At 50.4% G+C, this 22,736-nt stretch overlaps 1 protein-coding gene across 1 annotated transcript in view; it reads right to left on the reverse strand.

Annotated features, from left to right (window-relative positions):
- PTGIS (prostaglandin I2 synthase) overlaps nucleotides 1-20,680 on the reverse strand; it is a 39,231-nt gene extending 18,551 nt beyond the window's left edge. The window contains exons 1-5 of the mRNA XM_036418727.2: nucleotides 20,557-20,680; nucleotides 10,644-10,767; nucleotides 8,457-8,635; nucleotides 6,430-6,573; nucleotides 3,238-3,389 (exon numbers count right to left, since the gene is read on the reverse strand). Of these exons, the coding sequence (XP_036274620.1) occupies nucleotides 3,238-3,389; nucleotides 6,430-6,573; nucleotides 8,457-8,635; nucleotides 10,644-10,767; nucleotides 20,557-20,630 (673 nt within the window). The 5' untranslated portion in view covers nucleotides 20,631-20,680. The remainder of the gene's footprint in view (nucleotides 1-3,237; nucleotides 3,390-6,429; nucleotides 6,574-8,456; nucleotides 8,636-10,643; nucleotides 10,768-20,556) is intronic.
- Nucleotides 20,681-22,736: the final 2,056 nt, after the last annotated feature.

The following is a 22,736-nucleotide window of genomic DNA, read 5'->3' on the forward strand; positions in this document are numbered from 1 at the left end:
AATCACAGTGTGAAAAGACAACATGAGAAAACATTTGCAAATCATCTATCTGATAGTGCTCTAGTACCCAGAATATATATTAAAAAATCTCCTACAAACTCAACAACAACAAAAACCCAAACAATACCAAATCAAAAAATGGACCAAGAACTTGAATAGACATTTCTCCAGGGAGAAGCAGGTTCGAGTCCCCGACCTCCCACACTGTGTGGAGTTGGCTGAGGTCCTGTCTACCTCTGGACCCCCATCTTCCATCCGTGAAAAGAGGGTCCTAGGCTTGAGTGCCTCTCGGGTTTTCCCTCAGAAGTGCCTCTGCCCCCTAGAGACTTGGGGGGCACAGAGGAACCCCCTTAGGGAGACAGGCCTTTAAAGTCTGCATTTTCCCTTTAACATGAATTAGGTTTTTGTATTAGATCCTCTGTCTACCCCGAAAAAATTTTCAAATAAAATAGCAACCTCCCCCAATAATCCAGTAAAATGAATGTTCTAGAAAGGAACATTTTGCTTAGCTTAGGGCTCTGTTTAACTGCCCCTTGCCCCCACTGCCTTACTGTAAGAGAAATACCAGACTCAATGGAGTAAAGTCCCCAAGAGGGTCAATTTTCTTTTAAAATATGTTTATATATTTTTTAAAGCAGAGGAGTAATGCATGCACGTGGTAAAAAATAAGAAGAAAAAAAGAAATTCTAAAAAGTCCAAATGTGTATACTATAAAAGTAAGTTTCTCTCCATCCCATCTCAGCCTGCCCAGAAACAAAAAACTATACATGTTCTCACATTTTTAGAAAACATGAATGTCAACTAAACTTACTGTGTTAATCGTTTCACAAAACATATAGGTCAAGTCATGCAATACACCCTAAACTCACACCGAACTGTGTGTCAATTGTATCTCCAGAAAGCCGAACAAAGGTAAAGAGCACAATATACCCGCTGTCCCGCACTTCTGTCATAACAGCGGATTTAATCCTCTAGCGTACACCCCTTTCTGTTCTATGGCCCATGGTTTTCCTTTGCAGGAATGCATAATTTATTTCATCAGCCCCTACTGGTGGGCATTTAGGTTGTTTCTAGCATTTGCTATTACAAGCTGCATGGCAATGACTGGTCTTGGTGTGTCTGTAGACATGTGCGAGCATGTCTGTGGGATAATTCCTAGCAGTGGAAGTTCGGGATTAAAATAATGTGCATTTTATACTTTGATAGGGACAGGTTTGCCCCTCCTCTCCCCCGCAGCCTCCAGCCTGGAGCTGAGAAACCTTTCCCAATGTTGCCACCTGCTGCCTACACTGGAAACTGCAGCCTTCCTATAACCAGCCAGCCCCGCCCCCACCCCCCACCCCTCCCTCACCTCCCCACCTCCCGGCTGCTCTGCTCCCAGAATGTCGGAAGGGTCCTCCTCTGCATCTACCCAGACTCCCATGGAGTGCCAGCATGGCGGGAAGGGCGGTGGAGAAGCCACTCTTCCCTGGAGAAGCAGTGGGCACTGGGATGTGTCAGATACTTGATGCACAGCATCTTGCAGACTGACCAAGTTTCCATTTTGCTGGCTCTGCCACCTATCAGCTGTGTGGGGACCTCTCCGAGCCTCAATTTCCTTTCCTGCAAACGGGTATAATGGTACCAAACTTCCAACATTGATGGCACGAGTCAATAAGGTAAGGATTTGCCCCTAAAGAGAGGTTTCGACATGAACAGGCAACTCAGAGAGGAAAAGCGATTGGCTGGTGAAACACAGAAACATGTTTCATCTCAGCCAACAGGAAAATGCCTAGAAAGCCAAACGCCCTTTCTCACCCATCGGATTGGCAAGGACTTAAAGGATGACAAGTGCATGTTGACAAAATTGTGGGGAAATCTAAATTGAAACAAACTGCCCATCAGATTGGCAAACAAGTGAAAAGACTGATAACATCTGGTGGGCTCCTTCCCTCTGGGTAAGCGGAGAAATTGCTCCATCTTTTGGAAATGATGTGCTACTCACTGACAAACATTTTAATGGATGTGCCCTTTGACCTGGCAATCCCACTTCCAGGAAACTATCATCGAGAACTAAAATCATCAGATGGCAGAAGAGATACTAGTACAATGAAATACTGTAACACACACACACACACATACAAACAAACAATTATAACAGCCCGCTGGAGGCGTGGTGTCTAAATAGTGATATGTAAGGGCTGGAGATGTATTTGTATTTTTTATGTTAATTTTTTACCTTTCTACTTTGCTGGATTCTTCTTCTCTTGTTGTTGTTTTTGTTTGTTGGTTGGTTTTTGTTTGTTTGTTTTTAAATATATTTTATTGATTTTGTACAGAGAGGAAGGGAGAGAGATAGAGAGCTAGAAACATCGATGAGAGAGAAGCATCGACCAGCTGCCTCTTGTACACCCCCCACCGGGGATGTGCCCGCAACCAAGGTACATGCCCTTGACGGGAATCGAACCTGGGACCTTTCAGTCCCCAAGCCGACGCTCTATCCATTGAGCCAAACCGGTCTCGGCTGGTTGGTTTGTTTTGCTTCAGTTAGTCTTACTATGAATTTCCTGAGGTTCTCCAGATCTAGTGTCTGTTCATTTGCAAATAGGAATGGTCTTCATTCTTATATTGGTAACTGACTTCTCTTATCTAATTTCATTGGCTAAAACTAGAATATGCTTGTACTGACAAGGGAAATGTATTGTATCTGTATTGTTAGGTTAAAAAGATGAGTTGCAAATAATGGGCATAATCTCTTTTTGTAAACACACACACACACAAGATACGAATATCTGTCTCTATTTGCAAAAGAGAACATACTTACACAATACTGCGAAGGGATATACATCATCATGTTAAAATTGATTCCTAGGAAGTTGGGCTTGGAAGAGTGAATATTATTACTTTTTACTGTCTATATCTATGCATTGTTAACCAGAGAATGTTTCTTAATTTAAACAATCTCATGTGTTGAAGTTTGGTTTCTGACAATATATAAATAAAGGAAATGAAGTGATGCGCTGTTCTGAGCACTGAATGAGACATGCTTATTTTACCTGGTACCTAGTATGTAGAGCTAAAAAATAAGTGTGTGTTTATTATTATTATTATTATTACCTCAGCCAGTCCTGATAGCCACCTTCTGGGAAGGTCTTACTCTTCTCCCCACCTTACACTGAGATCCTCCACCTCGACAGTGGATGCCCCTCTGGGTCCCTCAGTGTGCCCCACCGCCCACCAGGGTCCCATGGAGCTTACCCACTGACAGGGAGCCTCGGGCCAGTTTGGGGAGCAGCAGGTCGAGCTGGCGGAAGGTGTGGAAGACGTCGGCCGAGTGGGCACGGTCCTGGGCCTGGCTCTGCTCGGTACGTGGCAGGGCCTCGACTCCGTACAGAGTCAGGTAGCCGGCTCTGCGGGCAGCAAACAGCAGATCAGGGGTCCTCCTCGGCCACTCCCGGCCAAACCCTCCCACAGCACCCTCCGAGCTTTTCTTCATTCACACACCCAATGAGCACCCACTTTTCCACTATATCCCCCACTGTGCTAGGCCAGGGAGTCCCTGTGAACAGACAAAACCCTAAGTCCTCATAGAGCGGACGCTCTAGCACAGGTGCAGACAACGGGCAAGAGAAATGGGTGAACAAGTGCTATTATATGTCAGCTGCACTCAGAGGTATACGGGCTCACCATTAAGCCGAAGCCTGAAGGTTGGGATCAGCCAGCCAGGAAAGCGCAGAGGGAGGGGGTCCGAGGCAGAGGGAAAAGTGGGTGCCAATGACCCGAGGCAGGAAGGAGCAAGGAGGCTGGTGAGGCCACAGCAGAGTGAGTGAGGGGGACCATGAGGCACGATGGAGCCACAGATCAGGAGAGGAAGGCAGGGTCTGAGCTGAGACCTGCAGGATGAGCAAGGGAAGAAGAGGGGGAAGGGGTTCAGGCCGAGCACACAGCCTGGGCACAGGCCCGGAGCTGAGGGAGCAACTCAGCCTGGTCAGAGCTGCCAGGAGTCACTGATCCGGGCGCTAGAGCTGGAGTGTGAGGGGTCAGGGTGGGAGCTGGCTGGTCACGCAGGCGGAGGAGGGGGCTGCAACCAGGAGAAGGAGACTGAGGAGTCCAACAGGAGAAGGAAAGGGATGTAGGTGTGGTAAAGGATGAGCCACGGAAGCATGTGTGCACCCTCATACATGTACACACACCCATACACACAGACACACTCACATATACATACACCACACATATACCTCACCCATACCACAGACATAAATACAAATACACACCATACACACACACACACACACACACACACGCCTGTAGAATGCTTCCTGAGGAAACATTTTCACCACCAGCCACTCTGGATGCTCCAGGAGCCCGGCCCCAGCCCCAGGCCCACGGGCCTCAGTCCCAGGAGAAAAGCCACAGGTTTTCACTTTTTCCACATGGTGAGAGGGGCAGGCCGAGGTCTCTGCAGAGAGACGCGACTGAAGCCCCAGTGCTCCCCCTTGAGCTCCTCCTAGTCCCTGGGTTTCCCAGGAGGGGGATTTTCCTGAGAAGGAGGGTGATGCAGGAATGAGGGAGGCTGCCCAGACTCTGTCCCTTGTCTGCACAGTGCAGGCACATAGTAGGCCCCAATAAATGTTTGAAGAATGGATGGATGGTTGGATGGGAGGCATGGTGGGTGGATGGACAGACGAGCAGACAGGAGGGTGGGTGGGTGAATGGGTGGATAGTTAGAACTTAATGCTGACAACACTGGTCTTGGGAGACTATTATAGGGTCATCGGGCTGCTGTTCCCCTTTGCCCTCATCCCTCCACCTCCCCTCATCCAGGCTCGGCCTCCACGTGGTAGAGATGGAGGACTCACGGCCTGCCCACCCCACTGACTGAGAGAAGACAAACCTTCCTCAGAACGAGCTCCTCCCAGAGTCCAACCCGCTGGCCTGCTCATGCCCTCGCATCAGCACAGAAGGAATCCTCTCCCTTGTCCCCCAGACCAGTGCGGGCCCAGACCCGTGCCCCGTTTCCTGGGGCAGGAGCTGTAAAGGGCAGCTCGCACACTGGATTCGGTCCCAAACAGGCTTTGTTTGGTCAACAGTTTTCCTAAAAACAAACTGAAAGTATATTTAAACATTTGGGGAAATTCACACAAAATCTGGATTTCTCCCTCATCTCAATTTGAAAAAGGGCAGGATCTGGCCCCCAAGCCCCAGTCCGGCCTGGCAGCTCCAGGCAGGAGTTGAGCCATGGCCTCCCCTTTCAGACAGCAATGAGCTGACAGGGTCAGGCGGTTCTCACCAGGCCTGTGGTCCCTGTGACACTGTAAACAACTGTCGCCATTTGTCATCCCACGTGCACGGGGGTTTTTCTTAAAGCAGAGAGCCTTTTCCCTGTACATATATTTCAACCAAAATAGGCAATAAAAATACAAACACACCAAGAAGGTCGAAAGGTTTCACACTGTGGAAGTGCGGGCCCTTCCTAAGGTGCTTACACATAAAAATAACACATTACCTGGCTGAAGACAGGTGATAATTAAATTGTGAAAATATACATAACCTATAGGTGGCGCTAGGAGCTATGGAGAAAAAGCTGGCATGGGGCTAGATAACAACAGAGGGTCATAGTAAATGGGGTGTCAGACACAGCTTCTCTGAAGGAGGTGACCCTTAAGATGAGACTTGAATGAGATGAGGCGGGAGCCATGCAGATACATAGGGAACAACACTCTTGGGCAAGGAAACAGGAACTTCAAAGGCCTCGAGGTGACAGTTCAAGGGGCAGCAAAGGGGCCGGTGAGATGACAGGGAGGAGAAGGATGGGGACAGCAGTAGGGGAGGAGAGCAGAGGGGCTGGGAGATGATCCTGCAGGATTCTATAGACCAGGGTAAGAGCTTAGATGGGACTCTGAGTGGGGCAGGGCCCTGCATAGGAAGAGGTAAGGGGTGGCATCTCATGGTTGGGGGCCATGTGAACCTCCATATCAGTGTCTGTCATCCAACTCAGCATCCCTTTCTATTTCAGGGCTCCAGGTGGCGATGAAAAGGCCCGAGGCTGCCAGGCAAGGAGGTAGGCCCTCCAGTCCGGCTTTGGGTCCTACAGATAAAGGGGTCTGCTTACATTTGTGCCTGCTGTTACCATGGGCCTACCCAGAACCAGCTGCCATCACACACATCCCCCCTTCAAGGCCACTGCTTCCTCTCTGACTTCTCTGTCCACACACGGACACAGAGGGCAGAAACAGGAGACCTGGGGGTTGCCTTGCTGAGAACTTGCTGGGTGGTTTTAGCTGCCCCTTTCTGGACCTGTCTGCTCCGCAACGACAGGGCGGGCCGAGCCAGCATCGCGCAGACCAGTCACAGCCTTGATGGTGTCTGCACCGCTCCAGGGAAATGTGGATCCCTCACACACCAAAGGTCACACTTGAGGGTGTAGGAGAGGGGGCTTCCCGGGCTCACCTGAGCAGGAAGCTGTAGGATAAGTCGAGGAGACCCATCTCATGCCAGCCACTGCCCGCTGCTGCGGTGTCGCCCAGCACGACGGTGCGCAGGTTGGCGTACATGGCATCCGTGAGCGCCTGCAGGTCTCTGTGGAGGAGAGTCCTGAGGCAGGGAACAAAGAAACGAGAGCTCAGCTTCCTACGGGGAATAGCCACACACGGGTACCTTCCTCTCTCAACCTCAGGGTCCCGGGGCTCCAGGTCCTTGTAGGCAATGGGGGCTTTTGCAAGATGATGATATTACCATCATCATTAACAATACCGACCAATACTATTTATTTTGCTAAGCAATGATCTCATTTCTTCTTCTGATAACTCCAGGGATGATGGTTACTATTATGATACAGGCAGAGAAACTCAGGGACACAGAGGGAAGTGACTTGCCCAAGGTCACCCGACCAGCAGGTGATACAGCTGGGATTGAAACCCTGACCCGCCCAACTCCAGAATCTGAACTCCTAAGCACGGCGGGCCCTCCTCGGGGCACACAAACTTGGGTAAGGACCACCTTTAGACTGAGTAAAAACCCCTAGGCTGTTGGATATCTCAAGAGTGGAAAATTCCAGAGGGGTTCCAGGAACTTTCAGGTAGTAAAAGCTTTTGAATGTTCAAGTTGGACCATTGTTGGGATAACAGTAGACATGACCCGTGTGAGATAATGTGTGTAAAGGGCTTAAGAGAGAACACGTGCTCAATAAATGGGGGCCTGTGATTGACCTTGGCCTTGATCCCATGACCCCATTCCAGGCCCTAGCCCTTGACAGAGAAAATAGCCTTCAACAGATGTGGCAGCCACACCCGAAGACATCATGCCAACTTGTGAGGAATTCCCAGAAACTCTTTGGGGCAGGCACTGGAGGAAACTGGGGTCCTTCCTGGGCAGGATGCAATGAACTCTCATGGTCTCCCTGACATGGTGGGACCCGGACTCGCAGGCTCAGAAACACTCCCAGCAGCTGTCACACAAAGCCAAGGTCAGACAGGGCCTGGCTTCTCATCATTGCTCACTTGTACTGCTGGCCTCTCCTCAGCGTTAGCCGTCTTGCAAAACCCAGCCTTCTAGACATTTTACCAGGAGGTTACTTTTCCTGGAGACACATCACTAAAGACTGCCATCGGACTGTGTGACGCTTTAGGGACGGAGGCAGAGTCTAATTTCCTCACTGTGTTGGGTGGAGGAGAATGGGCTGTGGAACCTGGAGGCTGGGGTTCAAATCTCAGCTCTGCTACTTCCTAGCAGTGGACTTTAGGCAAGTCACTTCACTTCTCTGAGCCTCAGATTCCTTAGCTGTAAAATGACAATCAAAGTACCTCCCTCTTGAGGCCGTTGCACACACATGGAAGCGTGCCTATCAAACACCCGGCATGTGGTTAACATCATTCTGCACCCTCTGCATCTAGGATGGTGAGCAGTGTTTCGCTGGTCCTCAGATGTGTGCAGAATGCATACTGAGTACACGTGCTCACACGTCCCCTTATTGATGTAAGTGTTCCTGATGTTTCAGGACCTGCCCCCTGTCCTAGCTGTGTGACCCAGGGCAAGTCACTTCTCTGAGCCCCAGTGTCCTCATCTGTAAAATGGGGCTGTAAGTTACTTACCCTCTAGCATAGAAGACTAATGAGATCATGCATGACGCCTGGCACAGAATGCGGACTCAGAAATATTAGCCACCCCACCCATCTCTCTTCATTTTACAGATGTGGAAACAGGCTCAGAGAGGGGGAGTGACTTGTCCACTGTCACAAGGCTAGGAAGCGGTAGTGCTGGGATTTGAATTTAGATCTGACCAACCCAAACCTTGGTCTCCTTCTACTCAAATCAGAGCTGAATCCTAAGAAGTAGGAGTTGTTTTTTTCCCCCTTTTGTTTCTGTTTATTTTTTCAAAAAAAACAAAATGTCTTTCCTGGACACCTGTGTGGAGACAAGCAGGGAGAAACAGGACACCCACCCCGGCCCACACGCAGGTGCTGTCTCTGACCACTCACGGTTTCATCTTGGCCTTTTCCTCACTGGGGTTGTAGTGCGGAAGCTGCACATCGAACATCCTCTCCATGAGGAAGATGGCGTAGGCGTGGAAATCCAGCCTGGTGCGGGGCTCCCACACCACCGCGTCGTAGGAGTGTGGGTCCAGGAGGACAGTGACGTACCTGCCCCCCACCAGCACCTGGGAAGTGGCAGGTCACAGTGAGAACCTCTATGAACAAAGCAGAGCTCAGTGATGAAGGGCTTACCCTGTGCCGCGCACTGGCCCCACCAGGTACTTAATGGACAATGGTCTTTCATATACGCTCACAACCACCCTGTGAGGTAGAGACCATCATTCACCCATTTATAGCTGAAAGTGAGGCTTAGGGAAGGCACATACTGTGCCCAGGATCACACAGCTGAGAAGTGGCAGAGCTATAACTGGAATTATGTATTTTATTTTATTTTTTTGAACCAACGGTGATTCTCTCTCTCTCTTTTTATTTTTTAATATATTTTATTAATTTTTCATAGAGAGGAAGAGAGAGGGATAGAGAGTTAGACACATCGATGAGAGAGAATCATCGATCAGCTGCCTCCTGCACACCCCCTACTAGGAATGTGCCTGCAACCAAGGTACATGCCCTTGACCGGAATCGAACCCAGGACCTTCCAGTCCGCAGGCCGATTGCTCTATCCACTGAGCCAAACCGGTTTCGGCCAAAGGTTATTCTCTTAACCACCTCACTCTTAAGCAAGTGCCATGGTTATCTTGGTTATTGTCCTGTCTCCAGCAGACAGGAGGGAGTCTGCCCACAGAAGACAGCAGATGGGTGTGTGTGCATCATAGACAGATGGATGGATAAATGGATGGATGGATGGATGGATGGACAGAAAGATATGGATGAATAAATGCTAATGGATATATTATAAATGGGTGAGTGGATAGACAGATGGACAAATGAATGATGGAAGGAAATAAGGAAGGAAGGGAGGGAAGGAGTGAGGGAGGAGAGGGAGAGGAAGGATGGACATGTGGATGCTGTTGGGTAGATGCTAGCGGATATGAAGCAAGACCCACTTCTTTGGGAAGCTGAGCTCTGTATGGGACACGCTGCCCCGGAAAGAAAGGCAGCAGCACTGGAGAGCTCTGATTCTGCAGAAACCAAGGTGAGGGCGCTTCCCCTCAAATGCCTATGAAGGGTTCACACAAGTCTAACTGCCTTGGCCCTATTTTCAATATATGGTCTGTGAGTCACATTAACCAAACTCCCTTACAAGATACAGGGATATAAGATATTTAAGAAAATAATGCTACTGGGTGCATTGTTAGAAGGGGAAGAAATGGTAAGATAGACCACTGAATGCTGGGTGGAAAGATGGCTAGGTGGCTAAAAGTTGGTTGGAAACTAAATGTATGGATGACTGTTGGGTACATGTGTGGCAGGATGCTACTTGGACATTGGGTAAAAGGATTGAAGGATCAATGTTGGATGAATAGAGGAAGTTGGAAGGACACATGGAAGGTGGATGGATGGGTGATGGTTGTTTGGAGGTTGAATGGATGAATAGATGGATATATAAATTGATGCATATGGAATGGATAAATAACAGAATGTTGGGTGAATAGTGGTAGATAGATAGAAACATGGGTAGATAAGTGGAAGAATGAAAGTTAGTGCAAATTAAATATACAAATGAAAGTTAGATAGATGTTAGAGAGGTATGCTAGTATAGAAAAATGGATGGATGGGTGGATAGATGGAGGTTTAATGGAAATGGAATATTGAATGAGTGTTGGGTGGTTATTAGTATGGAGGGTGCTACTTAGGTATTGGGCAGATAAGCAGAAGGAGAGATGTCATATGGATGGGTGGATGTTGGATAGATGAAGTTGAATGAATGGGTAGAAGTCGGTTAGATGGATGTGCAAGCATGGCTAGACATTGAATGACTGCATAGCTCAATGTTGGGAAGATACTAGAGGGACAACGAAGGGAAGGATGTTAGATAACCATTGGGTGTACAGTTGGAGAGACATATGGATAGGAAGTTGGTGGAACCACTGGATGGATAGGAAGAAGGTGGGACCACTGGATGGATGCTGGATGAGCGAGTTAGGATATGGAGGGATGTTGGAGGAATCAGTAAACATCAGGCATGACAGGACCAGCTGCTGATCCCCTTTCCTCCCAAGGGATACTTACAGTAAAGATATCCCCATGCTTCTCCTTCATCCTGGTGAGGAAGCTGGCAGCATCTTTTCCAAACTCCAAGGCGTGGCCCAACCAGGGGATGCTGCCCAGGTCCAGGGGAGGTTCGCCAGGTCGCCTGCAGAAACCATAGTGCTCATCACCCTTTGATGAAGCAGGGAAGAGGGCAACGTGTGGAGGGCATGGGGTTCGATGTTAAATGGAGAGGGTAAGGCAGGCTTCCCTGAGGAGACATTTGACCAAAGACCGGAAGGTGGTGAGAGAGGGAGCCACATGGATATCTGGAAGAGGAGCCTCCGCTAGAAAGAACAAGTCCAGAGGCCTTGAAGTTGGATCACATCTGGTGTGTTCAAATAACAGTACAGAGGCCAGCGTGGCTGGATTGGAGGGAGCAGAGGTTGAGGCCAGACGTGCTGGGCCTTGAAGGCAGCTGTGAGGACGTTAGCTTTGTCTCAGTAAGGTGGGCGGGCGCCATGGGGTTTGAAGAAGAGTAGGGCATGATTTGGCTTAGTTTGCTTACAGGACCGTTTGGTTGCTGAGTAGAGAATGGACTGAAGGGGGATGAGAGCAGAAGCTGGGGGACCAGGTGATGGAGGCGGTCATCTCTCTAAGAGTGGGAGAGCTCTCCAGAACCCAGTACTATAAGGATACGGGAAGTCTGTTTGAGCCAGCATGGACCAGGGTTTTGGCGATCTCACACTCCCTGTCATGCCCACAGAGAAAGGATGAGCACAGCTGGGTGGGAGAAGGCAGTAGAGGAAGGGTCTCGTCGCTGACCCCTGCCTGCCTCTTGCCAGCTCAGAATGACTTATCTCATGTGGCCAGAGGCCAGGCCATGGCCTGTGGGGATGTCCCAGGGGTACATGCTAGCTCAGCCTGGGGGTGGGAAGTTGGGTTTGTGATAGATCAGAATCATCTCTCAGAGCAGAGCAATTCCTCTGGGAATTTACTAACAGTTATAGCTCACTGTGATAGACAGAACTCTAAGATGACCTATCGCTTGTATAAACCCCTCCCACTGAGTGGGGGATAGATGGTATCGTTGACTTTAAGGAAGAATAATTCTCCTTAGTGGCCTGGCCTACTCTGGCGGACTCGGGGCTTCTAAGACACAGGATCTTCCTGAAAAGAGACTCGAAGCACGAGAGACTGTTGCTGGCTTTGAGGATGGGAGGGGCCACCTGGCAAGGAATGAAGGTAGCCTCTAGGAGTTAAGAGTGGACCTTGTCTGACAGCAAACAAGGAAACGGGGACTTCAGTCCCACAACCACAAGGACCTGAATTCAGCCAGATTCTTCCCTGGACACTCCCGACAGGAAGGCAGCCTCACCCACACTGTGATTTCAGCCCTGTGACTGAGCAGAGAGCCAGCTACACCATGCTGACTTCCGGCCTGCCAGTCCGGGAGCTGATAACTGCTGCTGCTTAAAGCTAAGTGTGTAATAATTTGTAATGCAGTATAAACAAATCCATTCAAACTTACATTGTAGTCGCACTGGGCACTGCCCGTGGCTAAGCGTTCAGTGGGTAGTAAGTGGTATGTAAGCACTCCTCCTGTCCTCCCCACCACCCTCTGAGAGAGGACTGTTAGTGAAGGAGAGGTATGTCATGATCACAATATGAGCCTCACAATATTGTAGAGCCGATGCTCAGAGTGGGCCTCTTGGAGGTCTCTACACCCAGGACCCATGGTGTCGTCTTTGAACGACCAGAACCACGGGGCTGCAGAAACGAGTAAGTGAATCATCCCGACTCTTCTTTTCCCTGTGGATTCCTTCCTTCCTTCACCGAATAGTAACTATGAGCCGGAGACACAGCAGTGAACAGGGCGGACAAGGTCCTTGACCTCACTGGACATGCATACTAATAAGGAGAGATAGAAAAGAAAGAAACACACCCACAAATGTGGCAGAGAGCGAGGAGTGTGGTAAGAAAATAAAGAAGATACCACTCAACAATAATAATTAAAAAAAATAACCCAATTTAAAAGTGCACAAGGGATACGAAAGGACCGTTTGCCAAAGAAGAGACACAGGTGGCCAGTGAACGCATGAGAAGCAGCTCAGTGCCGTTAGTCACTGGGGAAATGTAAATCAAACCACAGTGCGGGACTCACACCACTGAGATGAGCCTCATTTAAAAAAAAGGGGGGGGGACGTGCTGGAGAAACTGAGGTGTGCGTGTTTCCGTGGGAATGTGAAATGGTGCAGCTGCTTTGGAAACTAGTCTGGCAGTTCCTTGAAAGGTTAAACAGAGTTACTATGTGACCCCGCAAAATACCCCCAAAGGATGTAAAACATATGTTCACACATAAACTTACCCACTATTGTTCATAGCAGCATTATTCAGAACAGTCAAAAAGCGAGCCAACCCGAATGTCCACTGACTGATGAATGGATAAACAACATGTGGTGTGCTCGTGCTGGGAACATATTCAGCCATAAAAAGGGATGAAGCACTAAATCATGCTATAATGTGGCAGAACCTCCAGACCGCTGTGCTAAGTGAAAGAAGCCAGACACGAAAAGCCACATATTGTTTGACTCTATTTCCATGGGATGTCCAGAAAAGGTAAATCAATAGGAATAGACAGTGGGTGCCAAGGGCTGAGGGGAGGGGAGAACGAAGAGTGACTTCTAATGGGTGCAGTGTTGCTTTTTTGGAGCGATGAAACCTACTATCACCTACTCTGGAATGAGGTCGTGGGGATAGTTGCACAACCCTGTGAATATCCTATAAACCACTGAATTGTATAACTCAAAAGGGTGAGTTGTATAGAATGCGTATTATATCTCATTGAAAAAAGAAGGGTGATCTGAGTGAGGGGGCTAGGTTAGAGGAGATGGTCAGGGAGGGCCTCTCCAAGGAGGTACCATGTGAGCCAAGACCCAAGGGTGAGAAGAAAGTACAATGGCAGAGAGGAGACAAAAGAAGAGGGAACAGTGAGTGCAAAGGCCCTGGGGTAGGAGCATACTTGGTGAGACTGTCATGATGGCAGGAACCAGTGTGGCTGGAGTAGAGAATGGAGGGGTGAGAGGTAGGAGAAGATGTTGGAGATGACCTGTGGACCAGGAGGCCCCAAAAGCCCAAGAGAGAGAAGGACTTGTACGTCAAGTGAGAGGGGGATCCTCTGGAGGGTTTGAAGTGGGAGCTGAGAAGTGATGTGATTATGCTTTTAAACGGTTGCAACAGAGAGGCAGCGGGGAGATGTGTTAGGAGACTACTGTGATCATCCTTGAGAGCACTGATGGTGGGAGTGCAGGCCATGATCCCCATTGAGTCAGTCCGAGCATCCGACTCCCCCATTTCCAGAAGTCCAGGGGAGCACCAACTTCTCTGCATCCTCCATCTTCCTCCCCATGGCCTCCTGCCCCTCAGTCTGCTGTCCTCCAATCTAACCCAAAGTATGGGACAGGTGATGGATGGAGAGAATGGTCAGCTTTGAGAGCTGGAGCTGGGAAGTATGGGAGCAGATCAGAGATGAGGTTTGAGGGCCCTGGGCAGTGCCTCCCCCAGGCACCTCCTCCCCCCCCCCCGGCCCCACTCTGCCTCTGAGCCCACCACTGAGGAGACTTACAAAGCCGCAGGTTCGAATTTCTAAGGGGGCACCAGGGAGACACAGGACCTTTCCTTTTCCCTAGTCATTTTGTGAGCCACTGGGTCAAGGCCACGTAAGATGTCACCATGGCAGAGCCCAGGGTTGAAGTAGCTTGTTAGTTCAGTGTGCACCAGCCCAGGGAGATAGGCACGGGAATAGCAGGTTTCTTTGCAGAAAAAGCAGGAGGGTATGATAGTTATGAGCCCAACTTTAGCACCCCACTTTCTGGCTTCAAATCCAAGCCACGCTCTTGCTGGCTGTGTGACTTTGCTTCTCCGTGCCTCAGTTTCCTCATCTGAAAAATGGAGTGACAACACTGCTCATCACATCAGGCTGTGATGCAGATGGAGTTATAGAAAGAACAGTGAGTGCCTGGTACCTCGTGGCCTGGGTGCAGGTGGGTGGGTCTGAGAAGCAGGACCAATTAGACTGCCAGGTGCCATTTATTGAGTAACAACAATATGTGAGGTGCTATGCATTTTCCAAAGGTTTCCTTGCTTGGCAATAATAGCTATTATTTAATGAGCCCTGGCTGTGTCACCCTCTGAGGAAGCAATTATTACTGTCAAGCCCATTTCACAGCAAGTGAAACTGAGGCAGAGGGGCTGAGTCACTGGAGGATCTGAGTTTCTAATCCGGGCAGGTCTAGCTGTAGAGATGCTACCATGGCCTCAGGTCACCCCAAGTGGGCATTTGCATCCCCACTTTGCAGATGAGGAAACTGAGTCACAGAGAGATTTCAGAAACCTGCCCAAATGCAGGGCCTGAGATTTTTTCTCTTAAGACCTCTTTGGGGGATGCGGGTGGGGCTGGGACTTCCTTTATCAACCTTTATCCCCTTTATCTGGGCAGCAGCTCCCAGCAAGCCAGGTGTTATTTCTGGCAGCTTTCATCTTTCCCCAGAAAGGCCCTAAGGAGGTGCAGACAAAGGCAGGAAGCTGGGAGCCCAGGCATCTGACCCCTGTGGCCAAGGACTCCTCCAGCCCACAGCCCTCAATCTCACTCACATTCCAGCGTGACTCAGCCTGGCCAGTAGGGCTGAAGGAAGCTCTATTTTGGGTCTCCAGCCTCTCTGACACTCTCACTTTTCTTCAGGCTCTGCCAGCCGCCCTGGAGGGGGTGGGGAGTGGGGAGCAGGCAGGATGCAGGGCTTGACCGTGTCATCCCCAGCTCCTGCCACATGGCTGATTGTGGCCCGCCTCACACACCAAGGCACCTTTTCTGATTCTCCCCTGTAGTTGTAATTCCCATCGTGTGGGGTCCTCCAAAACCTGCCCATTCCTCCCTTACAGACCCACTGCCAAGCCCGCCATCTGCACTTTCTCTCTCCACTCGCCTCTGCAAATCAGGGGAGAGTGTCAAGGATGCATCTCACCCAACTTTGTGTCTCTTAAGGTGGCACTAGTTGTTGACAACAGTGCCTGGCCCTGAGTAGGTGCTTAATAAACGTGTTAGATGAATGAATCGCGCACAATTGGTGCTCGATGAGCAGTTGCTAAGAGGGTTAAGGGAGCTAGCGAAGGTTAAGCACCTCACAGATAAGCTACACTCTCGCTTGCCCAGAGCAGAGGCTGTGCCATTTTGCTGTGCCATGTTGGTGGATTGCCTGACCTCTCTGTCCAGTAGTTTCAACTCAGTTCAGAGCCTCAGGCTCTGGGAGGATTTGATGGTAGAACCGAAGGGGGCTGGTTGCTGCCCAGCTGAGTTGAAACAACCTGAGCTTCTGTTTAAACTGCTTCACCCATTCTTTCTCCAAGGCTCCCCTGTAGGCATTCTGCCACCTACCAAGGGCCTCCCTAACCCTCTTTCACTCCACCCTCTATGTGAGGATCGGAATCCTTGCTTTCCCGGCTCTAGTTTTTCCGTCTGGGTTCTGAGCCGACCCACGTAGCTGATCTCTCATGCCCGCCACTTCCCCAGGCTGAGTGCATCGCTTCCTCTTTGGGCTTGTGTGACTGTCACTGGAAGTCTTAGGAGAGGTCTCCTGGGTGGAAAGCCCCTTTTCTGGGGGGCCAGAGGCCACAGATGGTATCAGGTGAGGGTTCCTGGTGGTTCAAGGGCTGATCTGGGCCCTGGCAGAATATGGAGTTTCTAGGAATAAATCTGTCTCCTTCTAACGTGTACTTAATCAGAGGTCACCAAATATGGTGGTCCATGGCTAGATTCAGTGCCAGATAGATCTGGTGTGCACCATAGCACAAGGGGAGAGAATTGGCGGATTCCACACAAAAAACTCCAGATTTCCAGCTTATTAAATACTAGAGGTTCTCTCACAATCCAGGACTGCTGACTCCCAACCGCTCACTTGCCTGCCTGCCTGATTGCCCCTAACTGCTTCTTCCTGCCAGCCTGATCACCCCTAACCACTGCCCTGCTAGCCTGATCGATGCCTAAGTGCTCCCCTGCCATCCTGATTGCCCCAATTGCCCTCTCCTGCCAACCTGGACACCCCTAACTGCTCTCTCCTGCCAGCCTATTTGCCCCCAACTGCCCTCCCCTGCTAACCTGATCGCCCACAACTGCCCTCCCTTGCTGGCCATCTTATGGCAGCCATCTTTGACCACATGGGGGTAGCCATCTTGTGTTGGAATGATGGTCAATTTTCATATTACTCTTTTATTAGATAGGATTGGAAGATCTAACAACACTTGCCTGGGACTCAGTAGTAGAGGCCTCTCTATCACTGGTGGCCACAGTCCCCACCACTCCCTATTGCCTCTCCAACATGCAGCTGTTTTATTTGTCATTATACTTGCTCTGCTGATTTTTCTTATGTTGAGAAACGATTCTCTGAATCTGTGTCTATTACAAGACAGGGAAATAAAATTAGAGCAAGATGGCCACATGCTGCCGAAACCGGTTTGGCTCAGTGGTAGAGTGTCGGTCTGCGGACTGAAAGGTCCCGGGTTCGATTCCGGTCAAGGGCATGTACATTGGTTGTGGGCACATCCCCGATAGGGGGTGTGCAAGAGGCAGCTGGTCAATGTTTCTCTCTCATTGACATTTCTAGCTCTCTATCCCTCTCTCCTCCTCTCTGTAAAAATTCAATAAAATATATTAAAAAAAAAAAGATGGCCACATGCTTTTTCTATACAGTGGAGTTTTCCCCCTTGCACTAGCTGATAAAAAGCTCAGGGCAAATAGGTGGTTGATCTCCAGCAAAAGTCTAGAATACCTTTGGTACCTGTTTGAGATACAAATACACTGAGTGGCCAGATTATTATGCATTCAGAGATCATACTAATCTGGCCACTCAGTGTATATCCAGGTGATGGGTACAGGCGGGTTCTTATACTATGCTTTCTATTTTTCTGTATATTAATAGTTGAAATTTTTCATAAGTAATTTTTTTAACTTTATAAAGAACAAAGCCACAGGTAAAGACAATTGCTGACTGACTGAAGTAGTGCTTTTTTGCTTTTTACTGGGAAAAGCATACATGCTGGAAGCGGCTAAATTCGGAATATGATTTCTGTATGACCTTACAGAGGTGGCTTGCCCTTTCTAAGCCTGGGCTGTGAGATGGGGTTATGGCATTACTGAGAGGGGCAGTCAGGAGGAGGAATGAGCCAAGGGAATGAACGGCAGTGCCTGTTTTGACCTAAGTGTTAGATCACCATCTATCAGCACCACCCTATCTGCCTCTTTACCGGACACGTGGTTACTTGTGCTTTCTTAAGCATCTTCTGGTTGTAGCGTAACATCGTGTGGTTCTATGACTTGGGGGCATTCTGATCACAAATATAATGTATGCAAAGAGTGAGCTTTCATTTTTCCTGGGAATGAAATTTTCATGCAGCCCAGGTTTTTAATCCAGGCAGACCTTGGGCAAATTGTTTGGCCTCTCTGAGCCCCAGTTTCCTCCTCTGTAAAATGGGGGTAACAAGAGTGCCCCTCACCAATTCGGGAGGAGGAAGTGAATTTGGAGGCTTAAACTGGGGTCCCCATGCATAGGTCCATGCAACTGCCTTCCAGCTGTCAGTGACCCCCATACCCATACTTTCCCCCAGTACCTCTATTGAACCTCCTAAGCCACCATAGCTATAAAAGTGAGCAACTTACCTTCAAAGATAAATTAGCTCTCTGGATTTAGCAAGAATCAACTAAAATAATGTTTCATTGGCATTCCCGCTAACCCAGCAATCCCACTCTCAGCTACTATCATCATCTCCACTTTAAAAATTGGGAAACTGAGGCAGAGTGGCTATTCAATGTGTTCTTATTCCTAGAAGCTGAAAATGTCCATATTCTGTGCACTTGGGGCACTGAGCACCCTGCCACCCAGACTCCATGTATTTAAATATATTTTTATTAATATCCGAGAGGAAGGGGGAGGGAGAGAGAGAAACATCCATGATGAGAGAGAATCATTGATCAGTTGCCTCCTGCACAGTCCCCACCGGGGATTGAGCCCACAACTTGGGCATGTGCCCTGACTGGGAATCGAACCCGTGACCTCCTGTTTCCTAAGTCAATGCTCAATCCCTGAGCCATGCCGGCCAGGCAACTCCCATGTATATATATGGCTGCCCCCCATCGCCCCAGAGAAAAGCGCAGACCGGGAGGCTCCTCAGGGAAAACCACAGCATATTGTCTGAAACAGCAAAAGCACTGGAAACAACCTAAAACTCCATCCACAGGGACAGGAATAAAAAGGCAAAGAAGCCCGCCACTATTCCTACTCTGGAAGGCCTCCACAGAAAAACAAAAGAATGAACTAGATCTCCACGTAGCAGCGTGGAGGGGTGTCACAACTAAAATCTGGAGCGGGAAAAGCCAAGATCAAGTCTGAAAACACCTCTACGTGGAGTCTCCAGAAAGCCTGACAACTCGGGGAAAAGAACTCATTTATTTGTGTCTTTTTCTTCTCAGGCCAATGACTGCACACATGGTTTTCAATTTCGCCTGAAAAGGCGGATGGTTGTTGAAGAAAAATATTGTGAACTTACTCTTTGGAAATTCAACTAACATACTGTTTAAAAATAAAAAGTTTCCGGAAAATTTTCTGAAACTTTCACACACTTAGGTTTAAACACACACACACACACACACAGGCATGCAAGCACTTACACTGCCTGCATTGTTTGCAGGTTCCAGTCCATGTGTGAGAGAGTAATTGTAAAAACAGTGGAGGAAGGAGCCGGGAGAGATATGACACCCTGGATTAGCTCTTTGGAATAGAAAGAAGACATTCATGGAAAAACTGATGAGATTCAAATAAAGCCTGCAGTTTGGTTAGTCCTAACAGACCCGAGTTGGCTTTTAGTTTTGACAAATAGACATTATAATGAAAACTCTTTAACAGGAGCGGAAACTGGGTGAGGGGCCTTTTGAGAATGCTTTGTCCTCCCTTTGCAACTTTTCTGTAACTGGTCTAAAATGAACAGTGGACTCTCAAAAAATCCGGAAGGTTGCCCCAATCGGATCCACAGAAAGAGGTCCAGAATTGTCGGAAGGGTGGTAAGGGCTTATCCCTAGCTTAGTATTTATTTTAAGGCAAAGGCATTCAGCTATTCCTTGTGTAATTCAAATTAACGTTGAAAACGTTTTAGAGAAAGGAAGAGACCTATTGCCATCTCCCTGATTTGAAGTGCAACTGTATGAGTTTTACTTTTCCTCTTAAACTGCAGATTCTCAATGCGACGACGGGCGAGGAAGCTGAGACATTTTGCCTTGCTTCTACCTGCCCGGCCATGGGACCTCGAACTGCCCAGGCCATGGCTATGGGACCTCAGGGCAGAGGGAAGTACCCAGCTAACAGCCCCTCCTGTGAATCCTGTGGATGGTGGTCTAGGGGCTGGTCAGAGGGCACCCCCGGGGCCTCTGCCTCCCGCAGCCCCAGTTCTCCCATCGGTGATGGAGATGAGAAGGCTGGCCCACAGGCCTGCAGAGAGCAGAGCTGGGGTTGACCCCAAGAAGGTGCTGGACCCAGGCGGCAGCGGAAGAGCGGGAGATGGAGCCACACCAGCCCGTTCACGCACCCTCCCTCACCGGAGACCTCGGTCCCCACCTGGAACCTCCCTACTCGGCCCCCCTCCCCCCTCCCCCCCTCCAGCCCGCAGGTCCCGGCCGGGTCCCCACACTTTGCTGCGCTTTCTTGGCTGGGGCGGATAGGCCCGTGGATAAGCGCGGGAGCCCGCGTTCGGGGCGCCTGGCCTCCCACCTCCGGGAGGCTCGCCCGGGGGGTGAGGGTGGCAGTGGGCACTGGGGCGGGGGCTCCGCGCCCCCCAGCTGCAGCCGGGCCGGCGCGGGGACGCCCCTTTGTCTGGCGGGCCGGGGGCCGGGGGCCGGGGGCCGGCGGGTACTCACCGCGTGCGCCGGCGGGTCAGCAGCAGCAGCAGCAGCAGCGCGGCCAGCAGGCCGAGCAGGACGGCCCAGGACATGGGGCCGGGAAAGTGAGGGAGTGGAAAGTGTGGATGGAGGGAAGGGGCGCTGCGGCCGGAGAGGAAGGAGGGGGCGTGGTGGGCGGAGGGGAGAGGGAAAAGAGAGGCTGTGCGCAGAGGGAGAGACTATAAGCGGGAGGAAGGGGGTGGGCACATGGGGGTAGGGGAGGGAGGATGGGAGGGGGAGGGAAGGAGGGGAGGAGGGGAGGAGGGGAGGAAAGGAGGAGGGGCCTCCATCACATTCCGCTAAACCGCCTCCGCCCGCCCCCTCCCCCAGGCGGGGGTGGGAGATCTTGATTTCTGCATGTGGGTGGGGCTGGCTGGACCCTACCCGCAGGGTGTCACCTGCCTAACTCCAGGGGGGGGTGGGCCGCAGAGCTCCTGGGAGCCGGGCTGGGAGTCCCAGGCCTCCCTGTTGGCAGGGACAGACTCCCGAGGGCAAAGCACCCAGACTGGACCGGGGGCCGCGCAGGGCTCAGGGTGTGGCGGTCCCTCTCAGGGTTACCCGGTGGATAAGGGGCCAGCCTCCAGGTGCAGGCGGCTCAGCAGGAGCCCACCCCTGGGTGCCGGTAAAAACTGGGTTTGCAGGGAGGGGGGGGGGGGGAGAGGGGGTGCTGGCTTCACTCCAGGTTTGCTGCAGGTCCACCACTCCCTGCACCCGCAGCTCCCCCTTTTCACCCTCAGTCCTTGCCCAGTTACCTTACTCAAAGGCTGGATGAGGAAGGGAGAGCTGCTCAGTAGCAGGCAGGTGTAAACACGGAAAGCTTGGCATAGGTGAGGCTGGGTGGAGTGGGGAGTAGGACCAGAGGCCTGATTCACGGCTGGGTGAATTGAGGCAAGTTTCATTTCTTCTTGGCCGCAGCCCTCTGAGCAGCTGTAACCCTCCCCAGCCTTCTGGCTTCAGCGCCCATCTCTCCACGTTCCATTCGCCCCACGGTGGTGAGAAGGTCCCCGCTAGAACCTAAGGCAGATCCTGTCGCTGAATCCCACTCAGAACCCTCCCTGGCGCCACCTGTCAGCGTGAAGTGTGGCAGCAATCATCTCGGGTAGAAACTGCTGTTTGTCTTCTGTACTTACTTGTTTGCTCAAACAATAGAAAGCTATTTTGATTTTCTGAACTTATGTATGCTATCCCAATACTCCATTGATGATGGTTTGAATACCCTATTGATTGTGATCTCACTGGTCGCCGGTCCTTTTGGGAACCAGGACAGCTCTGCATTGCCCCCGTGGTCCCAGATAATGTGTTTCTGTTGATTCAGTGATTTGTAGATACTTTAGATAACCAACTGGCTCAATCTCGCCTCTGTAAAAATGCTTTTCTCAAAACAGCTTCCTCATTCCAGACCCAAAGATCTAATCAATATCTTTGTGACTTTCTGCCAGTGTAAGCCAGATGTGGCAAGCTGTTCTGGGCTGCGAGGTCTGGAGCGCTTTTGCTCCCTCGTATGCCACCGGCTTTTAATAAATGACTGCATAATTCGACTTCTTGAGGCGTCCTTTGTAAAATAGGGGTACACTGCAACAAGAGCACAGCCCTACAAGGTCCCACAAGGACCAGTATGATCTGAATCCTCTCATCTTTACCTCCCTGACATCATATGTCTCCCCGCCCCCCAATCGCCCTCACCCACTCTGCTCCAGCCACACTCACCTCTCATCCTTCCCCAGTATGCCCAACTCATGCCCACCACAGGGCATTTGCACTTGCTCTCCCTGCTGCCTGGATGCTCTTCTGTTGGAGGCTCGTACAGCTGGCTCTTTCCATTACATCCCTCATTCCTCTGCCTCTGCTGGCTTGTCACCACCTCAGAGAAGCCCTCCGTGACCATCTGGTCCAAACAAGTCCTATCGTCACGCTCTACTGCCTTAACATGTGTGGGGTTTTTTATTTCCCAGTGCTTAACATTCCCTGCTATCACAATAAGGATGCGTTTATTTGCCTGCTTAATGTTGGCTGTCAAGGCGGCTGGATAACTCTCATGTGGCCTCCGTGGATTCGGGACATCAAAAGGGAGAAGGAGTTTCCGGAGCCTCTTGTTTGTTTATCTAGCTTGTCTGCGGGCGAAGCCAGCACTCCTAAAAAGGCCACAGCACAGGCCTGGA

Source organism: Pipistrellus kuhlii, unplaced genomic scaffold, assembly GCF_014108245.1.
Source record: "Pipistrellus kuhlii isolate mPipKuh1 unplaced genomic scaffold, mPipKuh1.p scaffold_m20_p_6, whole genome shotgun sequence".
Taxonomy (NCBI): Eukaryota; Metazoa; Chordata; class Mammalia; order Chiroptera; family Vespertilionidae; genus Pipistrellus; species Pipistrellus kuhlii.